At 45.0% G+C, this 18950-nt stretch overlaps 1 protein-coding gene across 2 annotated transcripts in view; it reads right to left on the reverse strand.

Moving 5' to 3' along the window:
- Nucleotides 1-11696, reverse strand: part of LOC115383962 (sodium/potassium-transporting ATPase subunit alpha-1) — a 36972-nt gene extending 25276 nt beyond the window's left edge. The window contains exons 1-22 of one of the 2 annotated variants that reach the window (XM_030086193.1): nt 11526-11694; nt 11052-11162; nt 8880-8939; nt 7336-7437; nt 7117-7218; nt 6919-7032; nt 6585-6719; nt 6312-6429; nt 5819-6087; nt 5431-5739; nt 4761-4895; nt 4271-4463; nt 4001-4176; nt 3782-3918; nt 3306-3456; nt 3047-3215; nt 2822-2976; nt 2620-2743; nt 2388-2533; nt 2173-2303; nt 1596-1697; nt 160-251 (exon numbers count right to left, since the gene is read on the reverse strand). In XM_030086193.1, the coding sequence (XP_029942053.1) occupies nt 160-251; nt 1596-1697; nt 2173-2303; nt 2388-2533; nt 2620-2743; nt 2822-2976; nt 3047-3215; nt 3306-3456; nt 3782-3918; nt 4001-4176; nt 4271-4463; nt 4761-4895; nt 5431-5739; nt 5819-6087; nt 6312-6429; nt 6585-6719; nt 6919-7032; nt 7117-7218; nt 7336-7437; nt 8880-8939; nt 11052-11162; nt 11526-11537 (3043 nt within the window). In that variant the 5' untranslated portion in view covers nt 11538-11694. Of the gene's footprint in view, nt 1-159; nt 252-1595; nt 1698-2172; nt 2304-2387; nt 2534-2619; nt 2744-2821; nt 2977-3046; nt 3216-3305; nt 3457-3781; nt 3919-4000; nt 4177-4270; nt 4464-4760; nt 4896-5430; nt 5740-5818; nt 6088-6311; nt 6430-6584; nt 6720-6918; nt 7033-7116; nt 7219-7335; nt 7438-8879; nt 8940-11051; nt 11163-11525 lie in introns of both variants that reach the window. The other variant, XM_030086192.1, reaches the window with a different exon arrangement.
- Nucleotides 11697-18950: the final 7254 nt, after the last annotated feature.

Below are 18950 nucleotides of genomic sequence, written 5' to 3' on the forward strand. Positions count from 1 at the left end.
AGCTCCGTGGGTGGAACGAGGCATGAACAATGGCTCCAGGTTGAGGGTGCAAAATCCCCAAGGGGCCCTGCCATCTGGGCACCGCTCACGAGCGTAAAGTTGGATATACCTTCACTGAAATGAATCTACACGAAACTGAAGAATGGGAAGAGGTCTTACCGCCTGGGTTGCGTCTGAGAATATATCTTCTGGCTTCATCGTAGAGGAAGATGAGGAGGGAGTAGGGGAAGGCGCAGAACCACCAGCACGGCCTGAGGAAGGAAAGAGAAGCAGAGGGTGAGCCACAACTGGATGAAACTTCAGAAAACTCAATGAAAGTTACGATTTGAATGAAATCAAAAGCAGCATACGGGACACAAGTTCGAAAGTCTTCATGTTTTCAAATGAAGTTTTCTTTCTGTTTTTGAAAGTCCGTTTCCATGACGACCAGGTTGGAGCCACTGAAAACGCAACTCTGTGTGCATCTTTTTGAAAACAGCTCACAAGATGGAACTTTTTGAATTTCTAACCTGCAAAAATGACGAAAGCAGTGGACTTTTTCTGCCTGTAAGACTCCTCAGATCCTGAGGGCCAGATGATATAATTTGAATGCATGCTACATAATCTTGCTGCAAACTTGAGTCAAAAACAGGAATTCTGTTTATTTTGGTTGTTTCAACAATTTATGGATGAGCTATATGCTACTTCCCGAGCATTAAGTAGCTAGCTTTCACTGCAGATTTGTGTCCTTGATGAAAAATTAGTGTTTATCCCTGGAACCCCAAGCTGAAACCAATAGATTCAAAAAGTGAACGTCATCGTTTGTAATTTTGACACAGATTGCAAGGTGCATGTTTGGCACCACTTATCCAAATGACAGTTTTATATAAGCTTTTAACTGCACCAGTAGATTGTTTGAATAAACCTTGTACCATTATCTATAAAATAACATGGATTTTTAGATTTTTCACTCTCTAAATTTATATTTTAAATCATCAGTTTGTCCTATTATTCCTCAAAACTGCCAACAACATTATGCAGACGATTGCATAATTTACAGCAGATGCTGTATTTGTCTCGGCAATCTGCATCCGGATGTAAACAGAAGCAAAGATGAAAATAAGAGAGAAAACAAGACAGAAATAGGTGGGAAGGAGAAACCAGAGTTAGTTAAACATCAGCAGACACCAAGAAGAGAGAGGCGAGTGGGCGGGCGATGAAGGTGAAGAAGCAGAGAGGAAGAAGAAGTGAAGAGATGAGAGGCGAGTGGAGAAGAAAGGAAAAGGAGGAGCAGAGGAGGAAGATGCAGAACAACAAGGGGAGGAAGAGTTTTGTGCTGGATGTGAAACTCCTGAGTTAATGAGCTTAACGTGTCCTCACCGCTGACTATTTTATCTCTGCTGGGCAAAGAATCTCATTAGTAAACTCGGTCTGGCTCTTCAATCTGCCTCTGATGTGGAAATTATCAGTGACACCGGATCGTAGCCACCTTTTAACACATCTTACAGAAGACTGACCTAAATTTCCTCCCCACATCATAACAAGGGAACTGTGATTGGTGACAAACCCGAGGTCTTATTTCCCTGCGGAAGAATCCCAAAATGTGTTTCACTCACTTGAGAGGGAACATTCTGAGGGCAACATCCATGCCCGGGCAGTATGACAGGAAAGCAGCCAGAGCTGTTTCCTCAAAGAGTCCAAAGATGAGGATACGATTCCTGAGGGAAGAAAAAGAACAAATTTCCATTACAAAAAAAAAAAGTCAAGGTTATTAAATAAACTCTGATGATGAAACTGAATAATCTTGACCTCAGGGTTATTGACCATAAGGCCCCACTGACTATCTTTTTACTAGTTCAGTCCAATTGAGATCAATTGTTTTTATTGGACCAAACAACCAAATTACACCCTCATCACACTTGTATAATCCCTGTTTGAGTGTGCCCAGTACTTTTGGGTGAATGGGATCTTGCAAATTCTAGATCCTTAAATGAATGAATTTTTTGGGTTTGGAGTTAATGTTTCAAAATACAATCTTACACAGACATTCCATCGCTGGAAAATTAACAAAATGCATAAGATTGGCAGATTGTGATGGTAAAAACCTGATTTCAACTGTTTCATTGGGCAAATCACTGAAAAGCGCTTCATATGAATACTCTCGAGATCCCATGTGTTTAATTGTGTACATACTTCATTCCTTGCTGGAGAATGGAGTTCCTTCTGGTCTTGCAGATGATCAGATCGGCCCACTGCACGATCACGATACTGGCGAAGAAAGCTGTATGGCAGGTGAACTCTACGATCTTTCTGCGTTCGTATGTCTGCGGAATAAAAAAAAAAGAAAAAAGTGCTTAGCAAGTCTTGATGTAGTTTAGACTTAATGTAGTCACATGATTGGGACTTACCCACTGCTGTCCGTAACTGTCTTCCAGGTCATTTACATATTTGTTGTCCCAACGCATTCGAAGACCCAAAAGGTCCATGGGGAGGAAACCATTTTCAGCCAGGATGACAAAATATGTGAAGAAGCCAGCTGTGGCTTGCATCATGCCTGACAAGAGGAAAAAAACAGCAACGCTTGAGAGAGGCTTCATTACACACACAGTGATGTTGGTTTCCTGAGAAGTATCTTCTTACCGATCTGGCCGTAGGCTATGCTGATGAGCCTCTCGTTTACGAGTTTGTCTGTTTTGGGGTTTCGGGGCTGCCTCTTCATGATGTCGCTTTCAGCTGCTTCATAAGCCAGGGAGATGGCGGGGACCTGGGAGAGAACACACTCGTCAACAGAGGTTGATTAAAAAGGCCAAGAAATCAGTTTTAAAAAGCTCTGAATCCTCACCATGTCGGTTCCCAGGTCGATACAGAGGATGGTGACGGTTCCCAGGGGAAGGGGGATGTTGGCGATGATGAAGAGCAGGAAGGGAGAGATCTCGGGGATGTTACTGGTCAGGGTGTAGGCGATGGACTTCTTCAGGTTGTCAAAGATCAGGCGGCCTAAACACAGCAATGTCAGTATCCGGAGGAGGGAATCCAGCATTTAGAGGTATGAAACTTTGATTTCTACCTTCTTCTACTCCGGTAACGATGGAGGCGAAGTTGTCGTCCAGCAGGATCATGTCGGCGGCCTGCTTGGAGACGTCGGATCCGGCGATACCCATAGCGACGCCAATGTCGGCCTTCTTTAAAGCTGGAGAGTCATTCACACCGTCGCCAGTCACAGCCACGATAGCTCCCTGTCAAAAGTAGGAAGTAACTTTAGGATGTCCCCATTAAACCGATAGGCGAAACAAATACTTTTTTTGCCATTTCACTCAGTTGCTGACCTGTCTCTGGCAACCTTCCACGATAATCAGCTTCTGCTGGGGAGAGGTTCTGGCAAACACAATTTCAGTGTGGTATTTCAGGACATCGTCAAGTTGATCTGACGTCATGTCTTTCAGTTCGCCGCCGTGGACAACGCAGGCCTTGGCATCCCTGGAAAGGAAAAATGAGAGTTAGGAAAATAGACGGTGACTCAACATTTTCTACATTTGAAACTCAACCTGCCGAGAAGGAACTGGCGAGTCCACTGGCTCAGACACACATCTAGATTTATTTGTCTGCAGTGAATTAACGGTAAAAGCTTTTTTGGCTAAGTAGATTGGAGGAACCTTGTTAGCCAACAGTGATTTAATCCTGCACTTATCAGCACTGATAAACGGCAGATTGACAGTTGTGCCACTTAAGAGCCGCATTTTGAGAAAACGTCTTATACTTGTGCTCAGAAGCTGGTCTGAATAGGCGAAAGATGGCGACTAACCTTGGGTTGACCTCCGATACTGGAACATTTAGGCGTGCGGCGATGTCTTCAACTGTCTCGTTGCCTTCAGAGATGATTCCCACACCTTTAGCAATAGCCTTGGCGGTGATGGGATGATCACCTGTGACCATGATAACCTGAAAGGGGAAATGGTAAGACTTAGTAACAGGAAGTGAGAGAGATCAGTTTCCCAACATTCAAAAGGTAACATTTTCCTACTTTGATTCCGGCGCTCCTGCATTTGCCAACGGCATCGGGCACGGCGGCACGAGGAGGGTCAATCATGGACATGAGACCGATGAAACACAGCTTCTCAGTGGGGAAGTTCACTTCGTCAGTGTCAAAAGCAAAGCCCTCGGGGAACTGGTCGTCGGGCAGGTGGAAATGACAGAAACCTGAAGAAAACAGACAAAACGTGGTCATCAGGAACTCAAATATTCCCCGAAACTCCATCGGGTGACTCATTATCCAAGCGTGAAGCTGTCGTACCCAGTACTCTCTCTCCAAGTCCTCCCAGCTCAACGTAGGCATTCTGGAAAGCATCTTTCATCTCTTCATCCAGGGGCTGCTCTTTTCCCCCGAGCATGATGGAGGAGCAGCGGTCCAAGATCCTCTCTGGGGCTCCTTTCATCACCAGCAGGTGCTTTGATTCTCCAGGAGTGTTGTTCTTATGGATAGAGAGCTGTGGGGAAACAGAAAGATTGAGTCTGAATGTTGATTTTTCAGATTTCTTTAAAGGTACCTAATCAAATTTGTGTCAGTCATGTACGGACCTGGCCACTAGAGGTCCTCGTTTTGCAAATACACTTAGCTTCCCAAACAATGACACATGTTCTCACTATGCGTGGGTGGTGTGGAAGCTAATTTTAATTGCCCCAAGCTATGGATGTGTGTGTAGTGCCTCCACCCATCGTGAGCTGGATGAATCGCTAATGGAGATGGACGGATGGACTCCAGCTGTGTTCCGTTGGATATTTACCTGGTATTTGTTGGTGGAATTGAACGGGATCTCTGCAATCTTCTGGTATTGATCTCTGATGGCTGAAACGGACCCGCAGCACAGTTCAATACACTTCAGTAAGGCAGCTTCCGATGCATCACCCGCCACGTCTCTCTGTGGATTTCAAGGAACAATACACAGCTGGATTAATGAAAGTGAAATCATGCATGTAAAAAAGTGTTTTTATATTATCCTGCACTAGAATACTTTAGTAACACATTTAATTCCCCACATTCCTTATTGATAAAGTAATCCACTAGAGAGTTCTCCGTTTATATGACAAATCAATGGCTCTGTCAAGCTTTTGCAATAGCTGCAGCCATATATTTCTGAGGTTGCCTTCAATTAAGTTGAGTGCTTTTTATAAAGATTTACAGTACAGTTTGGCTGCTTTTGGAGTCTCTTGGATCCCAAAATGCCTCAGTCACTGTTCCTCATGATTAATTTATGTCCAGTATCGAATTCAACTGTTTTCGTGGGCACAAAAGATCCCACAGAGTAATTAGCTGTGTGTTTGTTTACACCCAGAGAGGGGGAACACCAAATGGATAATGTTACTGATATGGTTTTCGAGTGATTAATTATTAAAAGTCTTTATAAAGGATTAACTAGAGCAAAACGGTTGGTGCTTTGTTAAAACTGGTTTCACCTTCAGAATGGGGACGTTGTTTTGCTCGGCCAAGAAGACGGCGCGGTTGCAGAGCCCGGCGATCCTGGCCAGGCCGGCCCACGTGGCCGAGCTCCTGTCGAAGGAGGTCCCGCTCTGATTCTCGGTGGTGTCGGCCTCGTGGATCTGGTTGTCGAACCACATGTGAGCCACGGTCATCCTGTTCTGGGTCAGGGTGCCGGTCTTGTCTGAGCAGATGGTGGAGGTGGAGCCCAGGGTCTCCACGGCCTCCAGGTTCTTCACCAGGCAGTTCTTCTTGGCCATACGCTTAGCGGTCAGGGTCAGACACACCTGGAGACATGGAGAGTGTCAACACATGGCACCATTTCTGGAACCTGGATTGGATTTCATGTCAAAAACCAGGACTCACAGTGACAGTAGCCAGGAGACCTTCAGGCACGTTGGCGACGATGATACCGATGAGGAAGATGACAGCCTCCAGCCATCCGTACCCGAGGATGAGGGAGAGGATGAAGAAAGAAACACCCAAGAAGACGGCCACTCCGGTGATGATGTGGATGAAATGTTCGATTTCCTTGGCGATGGGAGTTTTACCGCCCTCCAGGCTGGAAGCCAGGGTGGCGATACGACCCATGACGGTGCGGTCTCCAGTGTTGATGACGATTCCTTTGGCAGTACCTGGATTTAGAAGAGACATTTTGTGGGTAAATGAACAGTTTAGACTACATGTTTGGTAAAACATATTTCCTTCACTGTTTCTGTTTACTGTTGTCTTGACCTCTGACTCATTGTGGTTTTCCAACTGTATCAAACATCTTCCCAAAAAACAAAAGAATGGATCTCCCAAACACAAAATTCCTAGCATAGTTTCTCATCTGTTTTCATCACGAGTTGTTTGGTACCTTCAACACAGTTGGTGGAGAAGAAAACAATGTTCCTGGTCTCCAGAGGGTTGTCATTGGAGAAGTCGGGAGTTCGAGTCTGGGGCTCGGATTCACCAGTCAGGGAGGAGTTGTCCACCTGAGAGAGGAAAAAAAAGCAACATCAAACTAAAAGATTGAGAAACTCTAACTGCGCCATTGTGATTGTGTAATGTTTGAGCAAACGCTGAGAAAAAACACACTTTAAAACCAAACTTGGATATTATTAAAAAGTGAACTCTTCAAGGACCAGACCTTGCAGCCGTGAGCAGAGATGATTCTCAGATCAGCGGGGATCCTGTCACCTCCTTTCACCTCCACCAAATCTCCAACCACCACCTCCTCGGCGTTGATGCTCTTCTTCTCGCCGTCGCGGATGACCAGGGCTTGCTATGACATGTAAGACACCAGTTTGCTTTATGAGAAACTTTTTGGGTTCAAGAGGTCAGATGACAAATGGAGAACTGTGCCGAAAGATACTCCTTAACATTGTGCAACACGTTCTGGTGTTTCTCACAGTTTCAACATATAATGACCTCGACATGGAGTTTCTGCAGAGAGTGGACCATTCAGGGTTTGGAGATCTCACCTGCGGGACGAGGTTCTTGAAGGAGTCCATGATCTTGGAGCTCTTGGCTTCTTGGTAGTAGGAGAAGCAGCCAGTGATGATGACGACAGCAGAAAGCACAACGCCCAGGTACAACTACAGGACGAAAGGTATTTGTTTTCACTCGATTTTGACATTTTCCCTTGAAAACAAGGTCTGGCGTGCCACGAGCTCCCTTACGTTATCATTTGCGGGTTCGTCTTCGTAGGCAGCCTGGATACCGTAAGCCAAGAAGCAGAGGATGGCGCCGATCCACAGCAGCATGGAGAAACCGCCAAACAGCTGGAAGCAAGATCAACAAGTTTCAAGCTTACAGAGAATCTTCAGGTTTGCATTTTTGAAATTTGACTATTCAAAAACAGTGTTTTTTTGCATTGAGCGCGTCGCTGCGAGTTTCACCTGTTTGCAGAACTTGACCCATTCGGGCGTCGTCGGGGGAGGTGTGAGGGCGTTGGGGCCGTCTCTGGCCAGGATCTCTTTTGCCCTGGAGGCGGAAAGACCCTAAAAACAAACACAAAAGACAAAAAGAAACGTGCTCAGCTGTGCACATTCACGGGAGTTCCTGAACAATAAATCACCACGTACGCCGACGATGAAGGTCTGTGTAAACAAAGACAAACCAGCTTCATACCTGCTCTCTACAAATGTCTCCACACTGGATAAACAGTTTCATTTAGTAAACGGGTACACTGCTATTAGGTGGATTAAAGGAAACCACCAGCACAGGAAGAAGGATTTTTAGTAATCCTACAATTACAGCCTCTTCTTTTCTCTCATACGGTTCAATTTGACAGAAGAAAATACAACTTTTGAAAGTGCGTGTATCTTGATTTTAAGATCAGATTTTTCTGCAGTGCATGGAAAGTGGAACTGGAGTTCTTTTAAGGGGAATACCTAAATTTAACACCCTGTATTTCTACTTTTTTTTTTTTACTCCTGCTTCTACTTTTGCTCAGGTCAATAAGACCAGTGTTCCTGTGTGAATGTATAAAGCCTTTGTTTTGGGGCAAACTTAGACAGATCAGATTTCAGCAGATAATCAGCATCAGTCAAGCATTTGGCTGCTGTGTGGGTTGCAATGAGTTGTGTAATGAGATTCAGTGTGTGTGCGGAGTTTTATGAAGGCCAAAAGGGGCAAACTGTACATTCTCTGGCCTCGCTTATACAAAACACAGCAACAAAACTGCGTAACCGTTGATCCAGCTGGCCCAAGATCCACACAATCTGAGTTTTAAAACAACTTGGAGCTGATTTAATCTCTTATCAAACCTCATATGTAACCGATTCATCTAATTTACACAACATTTTATTGTCGAGTAAATGTCATTTGAGCCCTTTGACAAGCCTGTGAGCATGAAGTATTTAAGTACATTCAAGAAATAGCTGGAAGTGCATGTCTTTTAAGTTTTGTTGAGATTTTTTTAACCAAATCAGGCTTTTGCATGTATTATACTTGTTTTTAAATTATTTACTTCATTTCAAGGGCTCACAGGCTACATTAAAAGAAGCATAATTTATGGCAAAAAAATTTAAATTTTTAATGGTTTTAAGTATGAAAAACAAAGAAAACTCATCACAAATGAAGCAGGTGTTTGCACACAAATGCTAATAATATTTGCAACCGCTCCTCTTTGAAATCTGACCCTTTTAAAAGTTTCACATGCATCCAAATCAGAAGCATCTGTGTTGTTCTGCTCTGGGATTGTTCACTTTAATGCACGAATAATCTCCTCGCTGCAAAGTGCATCCCCGCTCGTGTGCAGCTTTTAACCCTCCAGGCTTTGTACTGTACGATCCCCCCCCCTTCTCGTTCGTGGGCTTATCTGCCTCCGTGGCCGGTTTCCCAAAGTTGGCGTCACATGGAGAGACTCGCACTCCCCTGTGAGTAAAGACAACACACCCACACATGCAAACACACACACACTGGTGGTAGTAGTGCTCACCCTTGACAGGTCGGTTCCATATTTCCTGTGAAGTTCATCCAAGGTTAACTTGTGATCATCCTGTGGAGAAAGAAAGGTAGAGATTGTGTAAAAAACAAGCTGAAATCCTTTCAAAAGTGATATTATCTCCCCTGGGGATTGAATTAATGTCCTCCAGCGAGAGAACGTAAAGATGACAAGGTGGAATTCTGCATCTGATTGAGATTACATGTCTGAGAATTCACATCCATTCGATATCAGGGCTTGTTTGCAAAAAAAAAAAAAGCAGAAGGTGTTTTTGGTGAATTTCTGCATCCAGATGACAGGAAAATGTAAACAGAGGTGCTCCAAAACATAAAAGCTGACAAATCCACGGGCCTACGCTGTTTTTCTTTTTAATATCGCCCACACCGAGTGACTGGTTCTTCTAGTGCAATTTCACCGATCCGCAAACAATATCTGACTCCCACTTTTTTTTTCTTCAATTATGCATCCTCGTGCTGGACGCGAGAGTGTGACACATCGCGTGTAAAGATGCCCACACTGGCGAGAACAGACTCTTTTTTTTGTGCTGGGTACAATAAAGGATTGTGCAACGTCTGAATGGCGAAAGCTAATGTTTGGAATTGTTATAATGGTGTGAAAGCAGCAACGGTTCAATTCACAGGATTCCACTTATCGGGGGTTTTTCGTGACATTAATGTGACTGTGGCTCCAACCGACACCCACATAATGGAATCGTCAGCGTAACGGCGCAGATTTGCGACTGCTGGAGTGGACCGTGCCAAACGTGGCATGCATGACGCGCCGTCACATGTTCCCAGCTCCTGCTGTTAGACAGGAGTTCTCTTCACGCCGGGTTTCCACTGTCTACATGAAGACGGATCCCGAGTGTTGCATTTTTCCAGCCGTTTCCATGACGACGGAGTATAAATGGACTCATAAAAGGTAACGTTTTATGTTTTCACTTAAAAAAATGTGTAAATTCATTCATTAAATTGGACTCAGTCTGCTGCGGGAACCTTCGTCATCGTCTCAAACTGAACTTTGATGTCTCGGTTAAACTGCAATATAATCATTAACACACTGGCTCCACATAGGTCTGCCGCCACTTTTACTACTGTTTCACCTTCTGATTATTATTTAACTATGAAAATATGATGATTTCAAAGCCCGTCCAACTTTTACATCACGGAAAGAGTCCATGAAGACGGGTGTTGACCTTTCCGCGCCGCATTACGCCCGACGGCGGCCTTTAATTGCGGTAAAACAGACCGGCGATATGGTTGCTATGGCATTGAGACGTCCTTCAGCGTTGGACTTTGAATCCCAGTTAAGATGTACAAAGGACAATAATCATTAATGTGTCACCGAGGTGAAATTTTTATTACCTAATGACCTGCCTGATGACTTTAGATAGAGATTTTCTCCAAGATTTCAAAGAAACTCGCCGCGGTTGGAGTATTAATTAACTGGCATTGAACCGTCGCGTTAATAAGATGCAGTTTGACCTTCTGAAAGTCATATAAATCCTTCATTATGTAAAATAATCCACAATCAGCCCAACATTTGTGCAAATTCTTGGATTTTTTTCACTAAAACTTGTTAGATTGAAGTTTTTATAAGTTGTCTTGACCTTGTCAAGGACTTTTTATGATTTCCAAAGACGAGCAAAGGAAAAGTTTTGGAAATTCTTTCAGCGTATATCATCAAGAGGGTTGATTAAACTTATGCTTCCCCAACCGAATCCATCATCGTGCTCAGTTATTTGGCGTTGAGCTCAGAACAGGAGCCTCGCTGACCTTGGGAAATGACCTCAGCAGAAAAAAACAAAACAGCTGACACCAGTGGAAATTAGTTTATCTACACAAAACTTCAAAACTTAACGGGAAACGATCGGAGTGCAAAAGGAAGCAGATTTCTATACGTAAGAAGGAGAATCGACATGTGTTTTCTTTCTTTTTCCGATGACACCAGAGTGAAACGCCCGACACTTGTGCGCTGGAACCCAATCTAGATAAGCATGGCTTTGCAGGTAATTACAGCCGTGCGGCTCCTTAATAACATGTGACGGCGGTGGAAGCAGTAATCTTCACGAAATATGGGGTAAGACGGCCACATCTCATGTGAGCAAGGCCATGAGGTCAAAACAAGACGGTCACCGACGGGACCGGGGTTTTTCGGCGTACTCACCAGGTCCACTTCTTTCTTCAGGTCGTCCATGTCCTTCTCGCCCTTCCCCTTCTTGCCTTTCTTGTCGCCGCCGTCCGAGGTGGCCGCCAGCTTGTAGTCATCTTTCCCTCTCTGGGTTGGAGAAAGCGAGACAGGAAAGTGAGCGCGGACACGTGCGAGGAGCCCCGCTCGGCGGGTTTCCTCATTCTGACTCGACGGAACCTCACTGTTCAAATAACGACACTCCCGTTAATCATTGTAAGAAAGATAAAAAAAAAGAAAAAAAAGAATATAACTTTTTTTAAATGCTCACACGGAAGGTAGAATAGCGTTTTCAGGAAATTCACAAAGCTCTTTTGCTTTAAACCGGTAACTTGTGACCAATGCTTGAGCTCAAGAAATGAAAGAACATAAACAGCCTCGGCTTAACGCTCTTAGGAAACCAGGCCAAAGCATGTGACAAGAAAGAAAGAGAAAAAAAGTTCCAATACTTACTCCCAGCCCCATGGTCGCACTGCAAGTCTGGGATCAGTCAATCCAATTGTCTTTTTAAATTGAAACTACTCCGCCTCTCTCTCTCTCTCTCTCTCGCTCTCTCTCTCTCTCTCTCAGCCTGGTGACTTCCTCTGTCCTCCACACTCCCCCAGAGAAGAGAAGACGGCCCGTCTCACATTGACATACCTTTATAGAGGCTGTGGGCCTACCTGCTGCTGCTCGGGGGAGCAGGGGGAGGAGTTTCAGGGGGGAGGTGGGGGGGTTGAAACTGGACAGGTGAGTAGTAAAGTTAAAGTGGAGGGTGGGGGGGGGGAGGTTACAGCGTGAAGGAGCACCGGCTGAGAGGGAGGGCCCAGTCTTGCTTAACTTCCCTGTTCAGTTCTCTGCGTTTCCTTTCTCTCTCGCTCTCTTAGTTCCCCTCTCTCTCTCTCTCCTCGTCTTCAATACGGTTCCACAGTTTAGACGTCTTTAAAAGAAGAGAAAAAAAACAACAGCTGTTATCTCATCGAACGCCGCTGATGACGCTTTTCTTGTGACTGAGCAGAAAAGAAGGAGGCGGGGGGGAGGAGTTGGTAGAAAAGTGTAGCTGTTAGTAGAGATAACATGTGGAATGTAGAAGGGAGTAATCCAGCGAGCTGCGAGCTTTGCCTCGCCGTCTGGGGTCAACGTGCCCGAAACAAACCCGCCTCGCAGCCGATTGAGAAAGTCTGACACATTGTTTGAGAAACGTTCCCCAACGGAATCAAAATATGTCAATGATTTACAGAAAACGACTCTTTTTGTCACCTAAACTGTGGCCAAGGTGGCAGGAAACGCATGTTTAATTGACACAAAACCCAACGGTTGAGCAGATTCTGCACAATGTGTCCTTGAGCAAAGTGACCTCCCGGTCGTAAATTAAGACCAAAGACTTCCAGACTATTGTTAGGAGGCTGGACATGTCTGAAATGACACCCGTGACCCCGATGCCCTTCCCCGTGAAGTGCACTTCCTGTTGGTTCCAACCGGCAGGGAGGAGGTAAGACTGTCCTTGGTGGTGGAGGGTGGGGAGGGGGGAGGGGCGGGGGGGCTCGGTGTGTTTGTAGTAAACTCCTGGCTGTTTGTAGTCGCTCCACTATGCAGGGAGGAAGAGGAGGAAGAGGAGGAGAAGGAGAGAGAAACATGAGAAATTAACGCGAGGCGAGATCAATCAGAGTACACTGAACCCAATTCTGCTCCGATCGTATTAAGATCCGGGAAGAAAGAGGACGGTGATGTAAGAGATGGAGAAAAAAAGAGAAAGATGAGAGAAAGCCAAATGAAAGCCATTTCCTCCACACGCCATTGACACACTTCCATTTCTTTTGAAGTTCAAGACCTCTCGTGACCGCTCCTTCAATTCAAGCACCCTGAGGATCGCTGTTTGCACGGGATTTGTGACTCGAGTAGGTTTAAGTCTTCGCCTCCCACGTCGAGACAGTCATTCATACATCAATAAAAAGGCAAAACCGGCTGAGTCGGAGTGGCTCCCCTCAGGGTTTTTACCTGATGGAGGACAAGGAGGTGGTAGTGTTGAGGGTCAATGTGTTGCTTCATTCATTGTAAAGGCGACTCGACGGACGTTAGCATAACAAAAGCTCGCCCCTGTTAGCTCAACAAACAACGGAACATCACAAAAGCGGCGTCTCCGATCATGCGGCTATTGATCCGCTTGATAAAACATCGTAGGGAAGCACCCCCGTCATGTAAACGTGGCCCGTCCCCCACGTGGCCCTGTACGTCCGCGGTGGTACAGTATGGCTTCTTGTTTAGCCCCAAACAATGTTGTACTGTCTGTAAACAGCGTAGGGAGCTGGAGACCTTTGGAATGTGGACGTAGTAGCCGGCACAGGGGGTAATAGTAATGTTATTAGGGGAAACACACGGGTGGAGGCCTTTTCAGAACCAAACCAAAGACAGTTCTGACATTCCAGGCCTGCAGAAAGCCTATTGTAAATGTTTCACCGGCTGCCCTTGTCAGACTCGCACCGTCCTGAACTTTGGACCAAGAGCGGCGGAGGAGCGTTTTAAAAAATGTTTAATGATCAAACCAACTGGGCGGAGGGGGGGGGGGGGGGGGGGGGGGGGTGGCTCACTCTTAGGACTGTCGCCGTTCGACGGGAGTTGAGCACCAATTGACCAAAGGAAAAAACCGGAGAAGGGCAAACAGTGTCTTTCCGAGCAAATAAATTAGCATTCAAATGCCTCATAAGGGGGGTTTCTATTGTCGTCCTGACCCCGACAACAATCTCACGCTTATCTGGTGAGGGAGAGTAAACACGACTGAGTTCGCCTGATTTGCGCCTCCGTCCTGTTGCCGTGTGTGACTCTTTTATTGCCTTTTGGCAAACATTCTGAATTGGACAGGTAGAAAATGGAAAAAACCTGAAAGTGGTGCCACAAAGATCAACAAAATGAGACTCAATGAAGAGGTACAAATCCATTACTCCACCAAAATGCCACAAGTATGGTCAATTTAAGAGCAGTCGTACTTCAAAGTCCTCTTCCTTCATTGCCATTTTGGTGGTTGAGTTGGCGGCGGAGCTTCAGCGGGGGGGAAACTTTGCCTTGTTAGGTCATTCCTCGTCCTTCGGAGGAGCCTGAACGCACAAAGATTTATTGTTTTCCTTGCAGGATGATCACAAGACTTCACTGAGACGTGGTTGCTACACTGTATTCTCCCACTGAAATAACTTCAGCATGGTCAAAAGGTACATGAACATTGTGTTTCTCATCCCACTCAGATTGTACTGTGACGTCTAAAACATGCTTTTAAACCCCCATATCAGCTTTCCTACTTCCTATCTAGTCTAATTCCTGATTAATGTCATATAATGTAATTTGCTCCTTTAAATAAAGCATTATCTGGGAAAATACTGACCGTAATGACGCATTTCCGAAATCTGAGCATTCGGAGCCACTTAAAACGCAACTTTTTGAAAATATTCTAACTCTGTCTCCATAGAAACGGGAGAATACGAATCTTTACAGACACATTTTGTCAACTTCATTAAACAAAAACATGGCCTTAACTTGAAGTGCTGTTGTGTAAAATTGCCCTAACTGAGGGAGACAGTGCCTGTGTTGTGTTTTTTCTTTTGTGGGTGGGGGGCAGTTTTCACACTTCTAATTTACCTCTCAACTGAATTCCCTTCCCGCAGACACCCGGGGATTTATCTCCTCCTGCAGCCACCGCCAGCCTAATAGAGCGGGAAACCACAAAAAGAAGAAGATGTCATCTCTGGAAATGTCAGAGCCGGAGTCGACCAATTTGGAGCGACCGCGGTCGAAAGCAGAACCTGTCAGGAACAGGCGGGGGGGGGGGGAACGCCGTCGGACGAGAATAACTCCGCCGAGCGCTCGCTACCTGTCGGAGAGGTGCGACTCCGGGTTTTTTTTATTCTTTCCGCACTTGTGGAAGTGTGCCAAATCAAACAGCGTGTAACTGACAGCACCCAGAAGTTAATTCTGCTTACGCTAGTGCCTTTCGTCAGACTAAACCATTTCTGAAATACTGTCTTCAAGAGGGCATTTTCTCCCTTGATGAGGAGGAGGGCTTCACACAGTGACTCCAAATTTCCAACTTAGGTGTTTTTCTCCAGCTTGGAAAAAAATACAGAAAAAAGAAACGACAGAAGGAATACTCTCAAACTAAACAGCAGATACGAAATGCCTCAGTATCATCACCGACTGTGTCAAGGCCGAATCTCCATCTATCACAAGAAGATATGAGGCGACAACAAAAAGAGAAATATCATGCTCATTCTTGAGATTGGAGAGTGTGATAAGATGTTTTTCTCTCTTGACTTGATTTACATCCTTTTTTTTTTTCTATCTGCAACAAGCTGGGGTCAGATAGAGGAAGCAGTGTTACTAAATGCCACCAAGCTATTTATGGACATTCCTGAGGAAAACTCAGAGCTAGTCATTATAAACTGACCAGAGATCAATGGAAGTGGGGAAAAAAAGAAAAGAAAAGATGAAGGTTACAAGTACATTTTTATGTTTCTGAGTCCAATGTGTCTTTTTAGAAGCTTTGCAGTTAAACGGCTACTGTGAAACAAAACTTTTCTGCTGTGCGTGCAAAGTTTGAAGCTCATGATTCAAACGCATTGTGCCTGCTTTATTCATTGACCCTTGGATTAGTTTTTTTTTTTTGGATTTGAAAGGTGCAACATGTACTGATATAAAGATACAAGTAAAAGCACGAACAAACGATGTCACACAAACTGCCTTTCTAATGATTGGAGCCTTTATTCCATGGACAATAGCTGGCATCTGATTGATTGGTGGTGTAGTACGCAAGCCTGGTCTTGCTCTCGAGACCAAATTTTCTAGGTCTTGGTCATGACTCGGTCTTAGGCCATTAAAGTCCTGGTCTTGGGATTGTCTGGTCTTGGTCTTGACTCAATTTTGGCCCCTTAAAGTCTTGGTCTTGGGATCGTCTGGTCTTGGTATTGGCTCAGTCTCGGCCCCTTAACGTCTTGGTCTTGAGATCCTCCGGTCTTGGTCTTAACTCGGTCTCAGGCCTTTAAAGTCTTGATATTGTCTTGGTCTTTAGATGCTCTGTTCTTGGTCTCAACTCGATCTTGGCGCCTTGGTTTTGGTTCTTTCTTGGTCTTGACTGGATCTCGGTTTAGAAACATACTTAAAATTTGAGAACTTCCTGTCAAGATGAAAACATATTGACTTTTGGTGATAACAGTGCTTTACACAGACTATTAAGCACCATATCAGGATGACTTACAATATCTGATCGTCCTCTCAACAAGTCTGGCTCCCAGAGAGGCAGGATTCAATCATGCATGGAGATAGAAACAGTGTTTACATACACTCTCTATTTCCCATGCACGGCTCTTACGAGTTGGTTGTCTGCTCAAAGCGGAGGATCTCCTGTTCGAGTCCAGGCGCTTAGAGGCCAGCATGAGTTTTGCTTCACCGGGAAATCTGGTATTTCCTTACATTTTAACAAAAATATATACAAAAATGTGCAAATCGGCTCCATTAAATGGAGAAAAACCGATGACCAGCCAATGACGATGTCTCTCTTGCTGGTGAATTTGGTGACTGTGATCGTTAGCGACCTCGCCGGCGACCTCGCCACGGTTTACACATTACAGTATGTGTGCGTAGCTGCGTGAGACGGGCCGGGCGGAGACAGTGGCTCTTTGTTGCAGTTGCCAGACCTCTGGATCAGCCAGACTGGCAGTGCCTGCAGTCCTTCTCTTTATCCTTTCCCTGGTGCTCTGCGCCGTATGATGCAGAACTTCAAGTTAAATATAGGTTTGTACGTTGAGGTTTATTTATTTCAAACAGGTTTCCAACATAGCTCCAAGCAAAACTTCCCAGCCAACACCCAAACCTGCTTTTGGAGAAAGTGTAATTATCAAACTAACAGCGACTGCATGAATAGAGTTGACACATATAAACCCGCTGTGCCCGCGGCTAAACAGTCGCACGTGTAATTTTACGAAACATCTCATCCTCATTCCTCTAATTGCAGCCGTTAATCCCTCGCCAGATTATGTGTCTATGTGTGTGTGGTCTGAATGAACGGCATGGAGATCCGAGGGGGGAGATTACACGATCGCTGTCATCATCGCACGCGCTGAAACTGACAAGAATCCCAAATCCAATTTACTCTCTGGTGACATGTACGAGGAATGTGATCCGGCAGCCCGTGAAGCCGCCTGGGCCAAACAGCCCGGTGTTTACTTCACACTGTGGTACGTGTTGTTTTTTTGTGGGCTCGCATGATCACAGCTTGGAGCAGTTGGTTAAAAACTGCTCTCTGACTCAACATAATCTCCATCTTACATTCAGAGGCTTCGTATGTCGACGGTCACCATGTGGGAAATATGTCCGCGGCGGTGTGTCAGCACAATTCTACGACAACGCTAAGAAATTGAATGTAGACACTTAAAAGAGGTCAGTTAGATCCAGTGCTGTACTCAAGACCACTACTGAAATGGTCTTGGAAACCAAGACCAGAACACTACGCAATCTAGACAAAGACTTTAAGGGACTGAGATCAGGTCAACAACAACAGAGCACCCTAGGACTATGAAAAAATCATGACTTTAAGGAGTCGAAATGGACTGAAGACCAAAACCAGAGCATCCCAAGACCAAGACTTTCAGGGGCCAAGACTGAGTCAAGAATAAGAGCAGAGGATTCCAAGACAAAGACTTTAAGGGGACAAAAATGAATCAAGACCAGAGCATCCCAAGACCAACACTACCACATCTCAAGACCAAGACGAGACCAAGACTTTCCTGGGCCAAGACCACAACCAGATGATTCCAAGACCAAGGCTTTTAAGGGTCTGAGATCAAGTCCATACCAGGACCAGAGCATCTCAAAACCAAGACTTTTAAGGATCTGAGACCAAGTGCAGACCAAGACTAGGGCTTCTCAAGACCAAGACGTTAAGGTGCCAAGACTAAGTCAAGACCAAGACCAGAGTATCCCAAAACCAAAACAAGACATACTTTACTTTAAAGGGACAGAGACAGAATCAAGACCAAGATCTTGAAAATGTAATCTTGAGACCAAGACCGGTCTCACGTACTACAAGACTCCCTTTCCAGTGACAAATTTAGCATCACGTACCACAAGAAATCCTCCAAAAAAAGCCTTCAGATGAGTTTTATTAAACATGTTTGCTGTAAAAATTGATTTAGCTGAAGCCGCAAAGTTTCATACGACGGAGACAAACTGGCTTGATTCATTCAGGCAGAATGAATGTGAACGTCCAGATCTGTTATGACCGGACAGAACAGTACGACTCGTGAGACGAAGTGACAGCATAACTTATGAATGAGTCACTTCATTCCCGTCCTGACCACTCATGCAGTATTCACGCTGGAGGGGGGGTGATTAAAAGCTCTGCCGGTCACTGCCATTCACACCCAAGCTGTTTTCATTCCCGTTAAAAAAGGGAAGCTGCAGCCGGACCCTCGTTCTGGCAAATGGGTCAAAGGTCAGCAAGTTTGCAGTAACTTTTTCTAGAGGTCTTCGACTTCCAATCACGGTTTCTGACGGAATTGTTTCACTTCGGCTACATTTTGAGGAATCTATAATCTGAATGAGCTCATTTCACAACGCCGCTCAAGATCCTGCAGGACAGAGCGCTACCGCCGGTCCTTCATCCCCACCGCTGTCAGACTGTACAACTTCACTGTGTAGAATATGAGCAATAACCCTGGACATTATAATATCCTACAACCATGGTCACTTTAACGCCTTAAGAAATTCAATGACACTTTAAATCCATTCACTCTGCTAAAAACATATTCTATAGCTCCTGTTATGTTTTAAGATTGATGTTGTACATACAGTTAGATGCTGTGTTTAGTGTTCTGTTATCATCCTTACTACAATTTGCACTGTTACCTGTTCTTCATT

This window comes from Salarias fasciatus (genome assembly GCF_902148845.1).
Source record: "Salarias fasciatus chromosome 23 unlocalized genomic scaffold, fSalaFa1.1 super_scaffold_20, whole genome shotgun sequence".
Lineage (NCBI taxonomy): Eukaryota > Metazoa > Chordata > Actinopteri > Blenniiformes > Blenniidae > Salarias > Salarias fasciatus.